The 13,312-nt window shown below is 43.4% G+C and overlaps 1 protein-coding gene across 2 annotated transcripts in view; it reads left to right on the top strand.

The window, feature by feature from the left end:
* Positions 1-13,312, top strand: part of nt5c1aa (5'-nucleotidase, cytosolic IAa) — a 78,315-nt gene that overhangs the window by 48,928 nt on the left and 16,075 nt on the right. For both annotated transcript variants that reach the window (XM_071369021.1, XM_071369020.1), the window contains one exon: positions 5,296-5,463. In XM_071369021.1, the coding sequence (XP_071225122.1) occupies positions 5,296-5,463 (168 nt within the window). The remainder of the gene's footprint in view (positions 1-5,295; positions 5,464-13,312) is intronic.

The raw sequence follows: 13,312 nt of genomic DNA, 5'->3' as shown, positions 1-13,312 counted from the left end.
GAACAGTATATTGAACACCATCTTATACAGTATCTTATACAGTATCTTATACAGTATATTGAACAGTATATTGAACAGTATCTTACACAGTATATTGAACAGTATCTTACACAGTATATTGAACAGTATATTGAACACCATCTTATACAGTATCTTATACAGTATCTTATACTGTTCATTATACAGCATTTCATACAGTATTTTATACAGTGTATTACACAGTATCGTATACAGTATATTATACAGTATATTGAACAGTATCTTATACAGTATCATATACTGTTAATTATACAGCATTTCATACAGTATTTTATACAGTTTATTATACAGTATCTTATACAGTATATTGAACAGTATCTTATACAGTATCTTATACAGTATATTGAACAGTATCTTATACAGTATCTTATACAGTATATTAAACAGTATCTTATACAGTATCTTATACAGTATATTGAACGGTATCTTATACAGTATATTGAACAGTATCATATACAGTATCTTATACAGTATTTTGAACAGTATCTTATACAGTATATTGAACAGTATCTTATACAGTATCTTATACAGTATATTGAACAGTATCTTATACAGTATATTGAACAGTATCTTATACAGTATCTTATACAGTATATTGAACAGTATCATATACAGTATCTTATACAGTATATTGAACTGTATCTTATACAGTATCTTATACAGTGTCATATACTGTTAATTATACAGCATTTCATAGTGTATTTTATACAGTTTATTATACAGTATCTTATACAGTATATTGAACAGTATCTTATACAGTATCTTATACAGTATATTGAACAGTATCTTATACAGCATATTGAACAGTATCTTATACAGTATCTCATACAGTATCATATACTGTTAATTATACAGCATTTCATACCATATTTCATACAGTTTATTATACAGTATCTTATACAGTTTATTATACAGTATCTTATACAGTATATTGAACAGTATCTTATACAGTATCTTATACAGTATCTTATACAGTATATTGAACAGTATCTTATACAGTATCTTATACAGTATATTAAACAGTATCTTATACAGTATCTTATACAGTATATTGAACGGTATCTTATACAGTATATTGAACAGTATCATATACAGTATCTTATACAGTATTTTGAACAGTATCTTATACAGTATATTGAACAGTATCTTATACAGTATCTTATACAGTATATTGAACAGTATCTTATACAGTATATTGAACAGTATCTTATACAGTATCTTATACAGTATATTGAACAGTATCATATACAGTATCTTATACAGTATATTGAACTGTATCTTATACAGTATCTTATACAGTGTCATATACTGTTAATTATACAGCATTTCATAGTGTATTTTATACAGTTTATTATACAGTATCTTATACAGTATATTGAACAGTATCTTATACAGTATCTTATACAGTATATTGAACAGTATCTTATACAGCATATTGAACAGTATCTTATACAGTATCTCATACAGTATCATATACTGTTAATTATACAGCATTTCATACCATATTTCATACAGTTTATTATACAGTATCTTATACAGTATAGTATACAGTATATTGTACAGTATCGTATACAGTATCTTATACATCATCATATACTGTTTATTATACTGTATCTTACACAGTATATTATACAGTATGTTATGCAGTATATTACACGGTATCTCATACTGTTTATTATACACTATCTACTTAACATACATTGTTGAAAACAATGATGGATTCAATGCAAAAAAAAAGTATATTTTAATTTTGCTGTAACAGCCTACCAGGTAAATTACAATGTTTGGCATACATGAAGCTATTCTTTTTTTTTTGGGGGGGGGGGTGTATTTGGAAACAACCATTGAACTGGACACATGTAATGTTTGGGTGCAATGCTCCTTACCTAAATGTTAAAATAATGAAATGAGATAATTGCTATGCTAAGTGGTAGACAAATGGAAGGTTAGGTAACAATGATCCTGACTGAAAATTAGCGATCTTAGCTAAGTGGAGACTAGGTGAAGGGATGTTAGCTACTTGTAGACTAGGTGAAGGGCTGTTAGCTACGTGGAGACTAGGTGAAGGGCTCTTAGCTACGTGGAGACTAGGTGAAGGGCTGTTAGCTACTTGTAGACTAGGTGAAGGGCTGTTAGCTACGTGGAGACTAGGTGAAGGGCTCTTAGCTACGTGGAGACTAGGTGAAGGGCTGTTAGCTACTTGTAGACTAGGTGAAGGGCTCTTAGCTACGTGGAGACTAGGTGGAGGGCTGTTAGCTACGTGGAGACTAGGTGAAGGGCTGTTAGTGATGTGGAGACTAGGTGAAGGGCTGTTAGTGATGTGGAGACTAGGTGAAGGGCTGTTAGCTACGTGGAGACTAGGTGAAGGGCTGTTAGCTACGTGGAGACTAGGTGAAGGGCTGTTAGCTACGTGGAGACTAGGTGAAGGGCTGTTAGCTACGTGGAGACTAGGTGAAGGGCTGTTAGCTACGTGGAGACTAGGTGAAGGGCTGTTAGCTACTTGTAGACTAGGTGAAGGGCTGTTAGCTACTTGTAGACTAGGTGAAGGGCTGTTAGCTACGTGGAGACTAGGTGAAGAGCTATTAGCTACTTGTAGACTAGGTGAAGGGCTGTTAGCTACGTGGAGACTAGGTGAAGGGCTGTTAGTGATGTGGAGACTAGGTGAAGGGCTGTTAGTGATGTGGAGACTAGGTGAAGGGATGTTAGCTACGTGGAGACTAGGTGAAGGGCTGTTAGCTACGTGGAGACTAGGTGAAGAGCTGTTAGCTACGTGGAGACTAGGTGAAGGGCTGTTAGCTACGTGGAGACTAGGTGAAGGGCTGTTAGCTACGTGGAGACTAGGTGAAGGGCTGTTAGCTACTTGTAGACTAGGTGAAGGGCTGTTAGCTACTTGTAGACTAGGTGAAGGGCTCTTAGCTACGTGGAGACTAGGTGGAGGGCTGTTAGCTACTTGTAGACTAGGTGAAGGGCTGTTAGCTACGTGTCGACTAGGTGAAGGGCTGTTAGCTACTTGTAGACTAGGTGAAGGGCTGTTAGCTACTTGTAGACTAGGTGAAGGGCTGTTAGCTACTTGTAGACTAGGTGGAGGGCTGTTAGCTACTTGTAGACTAGGTGAAGGGCTGTTAGCTACTTGTAGACTAGGTGGAGGGCTGTTAGCTACTTGTAGACTAGGTGAAGGGCTGTTAGCTACTTGTAGACTAGGTGAAGGGCTGTTAGCTACTTGTAGACTAGGTGAAGGGCTATTAGCTACGTGGAGACTAGGTGGAGGGCTGTTAGCTACATGGAGACAAGGTGAAGGGCTATTAGCTACGTGGAGACTAGGTGGAGGGCTGTTAGCTACATGGAGACTAGGTGAAGGGCTGTTATCTACGTGGAGACTAGGTGAAGGGCTGTTAGCTACATGGAGACTAGGTGAAGAGCTATTAGCTACGTGGAGACTAGGTGGAGGGGTGTTAGCTACATGGAGACTAGGTGAAGGGCTGTTAGCTACTTGTAGACTAGGTGAAGGGCTCTTAGCTACGTGGAGACTAGGTGGAGGGCTGTTAGCTACATGGAGACTAGGTGAAGGGCTGTTAGCTACATGGAGACTAGGTGAAGGGCTGTTAGCTACATGGAGACTAGGTGAAGGGCTATTAGCTACGTGGAGACTAGGTGGAGGGTTGTTAGCTACATGGAGACTAGGTGAAGGGCTGTTAGCTACATGGAGACTAGGTGAAGGGCTATTAGCTACGTGGAGACTAGGTGGAGGGCTGTTAGCTACATGGAGACTAGGTGAATGGCTGTTAGCTACTTGTAGACTAGGTGAAGGGCTGTTAGCTACGTGGAGACTAGGTGAAGGCTGTTAGCTACATGGAGACTAGGTGAAGGGCTGTTAGCTACATGGAGACTAGGTGAAAGGCTATTAGCTACGTGGAGACTAGGTGAAGGGCTGTTAGCTACGTGGAGACTAGGTGAAGGGCTGTTAGCTACATGGAGACTAGGTGAAGGGCTGTTAGCTACGTGGAGACTAGGTGAAGGGCTGTTAGCTACTTGGAGACTAGGTGAAGGGATGTTAGCTACTTGTAGACTAGGTGAAGGGCTGTTAGCTACTTGTAGACTAGGTGAAGGGCTGTTAGCTACGTGGAGACTAGGTGAAGGGCTGTTAGCTACGTGTAGACTAGGTGAAGGGCTGTTAGCTACGTGTAGACTAGGTGAAGGGCTGTTAGCTACGTGGAGACTAGGTGAAGGGATGTTAGCTACTTGTAGACTAGGTGAAGGGCTGTTATCTACTTGTAGACTAGGTGAAGGGCTGTTAGCTACGTGGAGACTAGGTGAAGGGCTGTTAGCTACGTGTAGACTAGGTGAAGGGCTGTTAGCTACGTGTAGACTAGGTGAAGGGCTGTTAGCTACGTGGAGACTAGGTGAAGGGCTGTTAGCTACTTGGAGACTAGGTGAAGGGCTGTTAGCTACGTGGAGACTAGGTGAAGGGCTGTTAGCTACGTGTAGACTAGGTGAAGGGCTGTTAGCTACTTGGAGACTAGGTGAAGGGCTATTCCAGCATGATGTTTTGTGAGAGTTCTCCTATTTCATCTCCTCTCCATGAATCACCTGCTGCCTTCGGTGTGTGTGTGTCCATGCGTGTGTGCCTGCACATCTGCGTGTCTGGTTACTGTGTGTGTGTGTCTTCGTGTCAGAGGTTGGGAATAGGTATCATGTACTGCTTAATTGAGGCCATCTTGAACATGCATTAGCTACCAATATATCAAACTGTTCCCAGAATACACTGATGTCCTTAACCGGGTTCATTTCACAGACCTGTGTTGTATGATGCATGTGGTTAGTTCGATGTCTTCACAGTCTAACTTATCCACCTCTTTCTCTAGCCTCCTATTCTGTCAAAACTAATTTCTCGCTTTGTCTTTCCATTTCCCCATCCTTCTCAACCCTTCTCAACCCTTCTTCCTTCCCATCTGCTTTCTCCCTTTATCATTCCATTACCCAACCCTTCTCAACCCTTCTCAACCGTTCCTCCTTCCCATCTGCTTTCTCCCTTTATCATTCCATTACCCAACCCTTCTCAACCGTTCCTCCTTCCCATCTGCTTTCTCCCTTTATCATTCCATTACCCAACCCTTCTCAACCCTTCTCAACCGTTCCTCCTTCCCATCTGCTTTCCCTATTCCTATTCATCTCTAAACATCCAATCTCTCTCTCCATCTCAACCCTTCACAACTTTCTTTCTATCTCCCCCCCCCCCCCCCCCTCGCGTCTCTGCAGCCCAAGCCAGAGAATGCGGTGACCATTGCGGTGTCGTCCCGGGTCCTGTTCCGTACTGAGACGGAGCAGAAGGTGTATGAGCAGAAGGGGGTGGAGGAGTACCTAAGGTACCAGGTGGAGCACGAGAACGAACCCTTCGCCCCTGGACCAGCCTTCTCCTTCGTCAAGGTTAGAGTCATACAATCACACTACCCTTCGCCCCTGGACCAGCCTTCTCCTTCGTCAAGGTTAGAGTCATACAAACACACTACCCTTCGCCCCTGGATCAGCCTTCTCCCTCGTCAAGGTTAGAGTCATACAAACACACTACCCTTCGCCCCTGGATCAGCCTTCTCCCTCGTCAAGGTTAGAGTCATACAAACACACTACCCTTCGCCCTCTGGACCAGCCTTCTCCTTCGTCAAGGTTAGAGTCATACAAACACACTACCCTTCGCCCCTGGATCAGCCTTCTCCTTCGTCAAGGTTAGAGTCATACAATCACACTACCCTTCGCCACTGGACCAGCCTTCTCCCTCGTCAAGGTTAGAGTCATACAAACACACTACCCTTCGCCCTCTGGACCAGCCTTCTCCTTCGTCAAGGTTAGAGTCATACAAACACACTACCCTTCGCCCCTGGATCAGCCTTCTCCCTCGTCAAGGTTAGAGTCATACAAACACACTACCCCGCCCCTGGTCGCCCCCCCGTCGGTGGCCACCACGCCCTTCGCCCTGGCGCCTTCCCTCGTCAAGGTTAGAGTCATACAAACACACTACCCTTCGCCCCTGGATCAGCCTTCTCCTTCGTCAAGGTTAGAGTCATACAATAACACTGAGACGACACAAACAAACACTTCCATACCATATATGGACTCAATGATGAACAAGGAAACAGGATACATGTCGTCCCCCACAATGATGCAACGTTCCCCCCCCCCCCCTTGGGCCAATTGAGATATCGCGTGTGACTAATACATTTCAGTTATCGTGTGCGACCACAGATTATACATTATATTGACCAGATACTCATGTTGCCACAATGAATATCAAAAGACATATCTTTAAAAAATGGAAGGCAGTCGAGCCTGGGTACCAGTCCAAGGCTTGACATTCAGGTTAATTTGATAGTGGCACACTGGGCCAGTACCAAGTGAAAACTACCGTCCCGAATGATAAAATTACTGTCCCTGTCCAAGATCACAGGAAAGCAAGTTATGCATGCAAAATTTCAATCGTGGGTGATTTCATGTTTCGTTAGCAGTCTGGGAAAATACCTTATATTATAGCCAACCATAAAATCTGATATTAACACAGATTTTATGATGACATATAGAGTATATTATATAGACTATATCAAACAGTTGACAATATAATATTCCTCACCAGAAATGAGCCCATTAGCACATTGATGGAAAGCAATATCTTTAGGGCCTGTACATGGTCCATATTATCAGGGAGGGGTGCTATAGTAGCAATAAGCATTATCACCTGTCTGATGCAGCATGGTGGCCACATGGTTGAAGCATGGTCACCTGTCTGATGCAGCATGGTGGTCACATGGCTGAAGCATGGTCACCTGTAGCCTGATGCAGCATGGTGGCTACATGGCTGAAGCATTATCACCTGTCTGATGCAGCATGGTGGCTACATGGCTGAAGCATTATCACCTGTAGTCTGATGCAGCACGGTGGCTACATGGCTGAAGCATGGTCACCTGTATCCTGATGCAGCATGGTGGCTACATGACTGAAGCATTATCACCTGTAGCCTGATGCAGCATGGTGGCTACATGGCTGAAGCATGGTCACCTGTAGTCTGATGCAGCATGGTGGCTACATGGCTGAAGCATTATCTCCTGTATCCTGATGCAGCATGGTGGCTACATGACTGGAGCATTATCACCTGTAGCCTGATGCAGCATGGTGGCTACATGGCTGAAGCATGGTCACCTGTAGCCTGATGCAGCACGGTGGCTACATGGCTGAAGCATTATCACCTGTATCCTGATGCAGCATGGTGGCTACATGGTTGAAGCATGGTCACCTGTAGCCTTGGTGGCTACATGGCTGAAGCATTATCACCTGTCTGATGCAGCATGGTGGCTACATGGCTGAAGCATGGTCACCTGAAGCCTGATGCAGCATGGTGGCTACATGGCTGAAGCATTATCACCTGTCTGATGCAGCACGGTGGCTACATGGCTGAAGCATTATCACCTGTCTGATGCAGCATGGTGGACACATGGCTGAAGCATTATCACCTGTCTGATGCAGCATGGTGGCTACATGGCTGAAGCATGGTCACCTGTAGCCTGATGCAGCATGGTGGCTACATGGCTGAAGCATTATCACCTGTCTGATGCAGCATGGTGGCTACATGGCTGAAGCATTATCACCTGTCTGATGCAGCACGGTGGCTACATGGCTGAAGCATGGTCACCTGTAGCCTGATGCAGCATGGTGGCTACATGGCTGAAGCATTATCACCTGTAGCCTGATGCAGCATGGGGGCTACATGGCTGAAGAATGGAGTTTCTCCTCTGCATTGTTTACTCAAGTAGGCAAATCATTAGTTAGATCACAAAGTGATCTTTTGCGTGTTTAATGTCCTAATCTGGCACTAATACATGCCCCACTAATACAATCATGTGATTATTATTGTGTTTATAAATACAGTGTAATTGTTTGAATTTTACAGTGAATATAGGCTTCCCGTAGTTACTTTTGCTATTGTAAATGCCATCAAAACTATTGTTTTTTCAGAGATTGCATTTAGGAAAGTTGCAGAGTGACATTTCTTTCTGCGCAGCAATCAGCTGTGTGAGGAGTCCACTTTCCACCAAACAGTTGATATTAACCTGATAAATAGCTCATGAACAGCTTCGGGAATTAATCAATTTTTTAAAAACAATTGTATAGGCATAAACTACAGAATAGCATTATTCCAATATACATTTTGTATTTAACCAACAAGTAATTAAAAAAATAATAATGTTCATGTTTTGACAAGCAAGCAGCTTATGTAGGACTGTGTAAACCTTTCTTTGCTAATAAGGACATCGCTGTGTCCGATATGAAAAAAGACTGAAAAGCAGGTGGACTTCCGAATATACAGTTGAAGTCGGAAGTTTACATACACTCAGGTTGGAGTCATTAAAACTCGTTTTTCAACCACTCCACACATTTCTTGTTAACAAACTATAGTTTTGGCAAGTCAGTTAGGACATCTACTTCGTGCATGACCAAGTAATTTTTCAAACGATTGTTTACAGACAGATTATTTCACTGTGTCACAATTCCAGTGGGTCAGAAGTTTACATACACTACGTTGACTGTGCCTTTAAACGGCTTGGAAAATTCCAGAAAATTATGTCATGGATTTAGAAGCTTCTGATTGGCTAATTGACATAATTTGAGTCAATTGGAGGTGTACATGTGGATGTATTTCAAGGTCTAATTTCAAACGTAGTGCCTCTTTGCTTGACATCATGGGAAAATCTAAAGAAATCAGCCAAAACCTCAGAAAAAGAATTGTAGACCTCCACAAGTCTGGTTCATCCTTGGGAGCAATTTCCAAATGCCTGAAGGTACCACGTTCATCTGTACAAACAATAGTACGCAAGTATAAACAACATGTGACCACGCAGCCGTCATACCGCTCAGGATGGAGACGCATTCTGTCTCCTAGAGATGAATGTACTTTGGTGCGAAAAGTGCAAATCAATCCCAGAACAACAGCAAAGGACCTTGTGAAGATGCTGGAGGAAACGGGTACAAATCAATCTAATTCACAGTAAACCAAATCCTATATCGACATAACCTGAAAGGCCGCTCAGCAAGGAAGAAGCCACAGCTCCACAACCACCATAAAAAAGCCAGACTACGGTTTGCAACTGCACATGGGGACAAAGATTGTACTTTTTGGAGAAATGTCCTCTGGTCTGATGAAACAAATATAGAACTGTTTGACCATAATGACCATCGTTATGTTTGGAGGAAAAAGGGGGAGGCTTGCAAGCCGAAGATCACCATCCCAACCATGAAGCATGGGGGTGGCAGCATAATGTCGTGGGGGTGCTTTGCTGCAGGAGGGACTGGTGCACTTCACAAAATAGATGGCATCATGAGAAAGGGAAATTATGTGGATATATTGAAGCAACATCTCAAGACATCAGTCAGGAAGTTAAAGCTTGGTCGCAAATGGGTCTTCCAAATGGACAATGACCCCAAGCATACTTCCAAAGTTGTGGCAAAATGGCTTAAGGACAACAAAGTAAAGGTATTGGAGTGGCCATCACAAAGTCTTGACCTCAATCCTATAGAACATTCCTTGGCATAACTGAAAAAGTGTGTGCGAGCAAGGAGGCCTACAAACCTGGCTCAGCTACACCAACTCTGTCAGGAGGAATGGGCCAAAATTCACCCAACTTATTGTGGGAAGCTTGTGGAAGGCTACCTGAAATGTTTGACCCAAGTTAAACAATTTTGTTAAAGGCAATGCTACCAAATACTAATTGATTGTATGTAAACTTGTAACCCATTGGGAATGTGATGAAAGAAATAAAAGCTGAAATAAATAATTCTCTCTGCTATTATTCTGACATTTCACATTCTTAAAATAAAGTGGTGATCCTATCTGACCTACGACAGGGTATTTTTACTAGGATTAAATGTCAGGAATTGTGAAAAACTGAGTTTAAATGTATTTGGCTAAGGTGTATGTAAACTTCCATCTTCAACTGTACATGCCGATATTGAACTCGGAATTTATAGGCTTCCTGTCTACGCTGAGACGGGTCTGTGACGTAGCCTACTGAGACGGGTCTGTGGCGTAGACTACTGAGACGGGTCTGTGACGTAGCCTACTGAGACGGGTCTGTGACGTAGCCTACTGAGACGGGTCTGTGACGTAGCCTACTGAGACGGGTCTGTGACGTAGCCTACTGAGACGGGTCTGTGACGTAGCCTACTGAGACGGGTCTGTGACGTAGCCTACTGAGACGGATCTGTGACGTAGCCTACTGAGACGGGTCTGTGACGTAGCCTACTGAGACGGGTCTGTGACGTAGCCTACTGAGACGGATCTGTGACGTAGCCTACTGAGACGGGTCTGTGGCGTAGGCTACTGAGACGGGTCTGCGGCGTAGCCTACTGAGACGGGGCTCACTCGAAAAGGAGAGGAAATGCTTGTTGATAACAAGTGTGAAGAATCAGACGCCGGGAAGATTGTGAAGGATGAAATACAAATATATATATCATTTTTATCTGTTTTGGAGTTTGAAAATTGGACCACATGAAAGCTTGATTAATTAGCCCGGTGAGCTCTGCGGTTGTTGCGGTGCCAGCGGGCAGCCCTGAATGTATAAGCCCTGCAGTATCATTAGCTAATTCAATCCCTGTACTACACTTCACGTACCAAAGAAACACTGTCACCTGCTGGAGAAGACACGTTTTGGGTCCAGTTATCCCTCTCTCCTCTCCTCTTCTTCTCTGGTGTGACTCACACATTACAGTTAATTACCATAGCTCCCGCCTTGGGCCATTCAGTGTCATTTTGTAAATGCTGGATCTCTATGGCAAGACGCATCATTCACCCAAGTTTAGTCAACACCCGGTCCAATGCTGTCTGCGTTATAGACTATGACTGAGAACGGACAGACAGGCGGACAGACGGACAGACGGAGATGATCAACAGTCCCCTCCCTGATTTCATCGTGGGGGACAACAAAGATTCATGGATGCTTAAAGTATGACCATACACTAGACTTACAGAGACACTGAAATAGATAAGCTATGGTAGAGTAGTGAGGTGGTAGATTACTGAGGTGGTAGATTACTGAGGTGGTAGATTACTGAGGTTGTAGAGTACTGAGGTGGTAGATTACTGAGGTGGTAGAATACTGAGGTGGTAGAGTACTGAGGTGGTCGATTAATGAGGTGGTAGAGTACTGAGGTGGTAGAGTACTGAGGTGGTAGAGTACTGAGGTGGTAGAGTACTGAGGTGGTAGAGTACTGAGGTGGTAGATTACTGAGGTGGTAGATTACTGAGGTTGTAGAGTACTGAGGTGGTAGATTACTGAGGTGGTAGAATACTGAGGTGGTAGAGTACTGAGGTGGTAGAGTACTGAGGTGGTAGAGTACTGAGGTGGTAGAGTACTGAGGTGGTAGAGTACTGAGGTGGTAGAGTACTGAGGTGGTAGAGTACTGAGGTGGTAGAGTACTGAGGTGGTAGAGTACTGAGGTGGTAGAGTACTGAGGTGGTAGAGTACTGAGGTGGTAGAGTACTGAGGTGGTAGAGTACTGAGGTGGTAGAGTACTGAGGTGGTAGAGTACTGAGGTGGTAGAGTACTGAGGTGGTAGAGTACTGAGGTGGTAGAGTACTGAGGTGGTAGAGTACTGAGGTGGTAGAGTACTGAGGTGGTAGAGTACTGAGGTGTTAGAGTACTGAGGTGTTAGAGTACTGAGGTGTTAGAGTACTGAGGTGTTAGAGTACTGAGGTGTTAGAGTACTGAGGTGGTAGAGTACTGAGGTGGTAGAGTACTGAGGTGGTAGAGTACTGAGGTGGTAGAGTACTGAGGTGGTAGAGTACTGAGGTGGTAGAGTACTGAGGTGGTAGAGTACTGAGGTGGTAGAGTACTGAGGTGGTAGAGTACTGAGGTGGTAGAGTACTGAGGTGGTAGAGTACTGAGGTGGTAGAGTACTGAGGTGGTAGAGTACTGAGGTGGTAGAGTACTGAGGTGGTAGAGTACTGAGGTGGTAGAGTACTGAGGTGGTAGAGTACTGAGGTGGTAGAGTACTGAGGTGGTAGAGTACTGAGGTGGTAGAGTACTGAGGTGGTAGAGTACTGAGGTGGTAGAGTACTGAGGTGGTAGAGTACTGAGGTGGTAGAGTACTGAGGTGGTAGAGTACTGAGGTGGTAGAGTACTGAGGTGGTAGAGTACTGAGGTGGTAGAGTACTGAGGTGGTAGAGTACTGAGGTGGTAGAGTACTGAGGTGGTAGAGTACTGAGGTGGTAGAGTACTGAGGTGGTAGAGTACTGAGGTGGTAAAATACTGAGTGTGGTAGAGTACTGAGGTGTGTAGAGTACTGAGGTGGTAGAGTACTGAGGTGGTAGAGTACTGAGGTGGTAGAGTACTGAGGTGGTAGAGTACTGAGGTGGTAGAGTACTGAGTTTGTAGAGTACTGAGGTGGTAGAGTACTGAGGTGGTAGAGTACTGAGGTGGTAGAGTACTGAGGTGGTAGAGTACTGAGGTGGTAGAGTACTGAGGTGGTAGAGTACTGAGGTGGTAGAGTACTGAGGTGGTAGAGTACTGAGGTGGTAGAGTACTGAGGTGGTAGAGTACTGAGGTGGTAGAGTAATGAGGTGGTAGAATACTGAGGTGGGTGTCCCTTCCACAGGACGAATGAGCTAACGTAGGCTAATTCAAATTAGCATGAGGTTGAAAGTAACAAGGAAATCGCCCAGGACATAGACATATCTGATATTGGCAGACAACTTAAATTCTTGTTAATCTAACTGCACTGTCCAGTTTACAGTAGCTATTACAGTGAAAGAATACCATGCTATTGTTTGAGGAGAGTGCACAATTTTGAACAAGAACAGTTATTAATAAACAAATTAGACACATTTAGGCAGGCTTGATACAACATTTTGAACAGACATGCAATGGTTCTTTGGATCAGTCTAAACGTTGCACATACACTGCTGCCATCTAGTGGCCAAAATCTAAATTGCATCTGGGCTGGAATAATACATTATGGCCTTTCTCTTGCATTTCAAAGATGATGGTACAAAAAAATACAAAATAACTGTTGTTTTTTTCTTTGTATTATCTTTTACCAGATCTATTGTGTTATATTCTACTACATTCCTTTCATGTTTCCATAAACTTCAAAGTGTTTCCTTTTAAACGGTACCAATAAGATGCATATCCTTGCTTCAGGGCCTGAGCTACAGGCAGTTAGATTTGGGTATGTCATTTTAGGCAAAAATTGGGCTAATCCTTAAGAGTTTTTTTAAGTACCATCACTGAAATAA

The sequence above is a fragment of the Salvelinus alpinus genome, chromosome 26 (genome assembly GCF_045679555.1).
Source record: "Salvelinus alpinus chromosome 26, SLU_Salpinus.1, whole genome shotgun sequence".
In the NCBI taxonomy this organism is placed as follows: Eukaryota; Metazoa; Chordata; class Actinopteri; order Salmoniformes; family Salmonidae; genus Salvelinus; species Salvelinus alpinus.
This window is presented reverse-complemented; position numbering and strand designations above follow the sequence as displayed.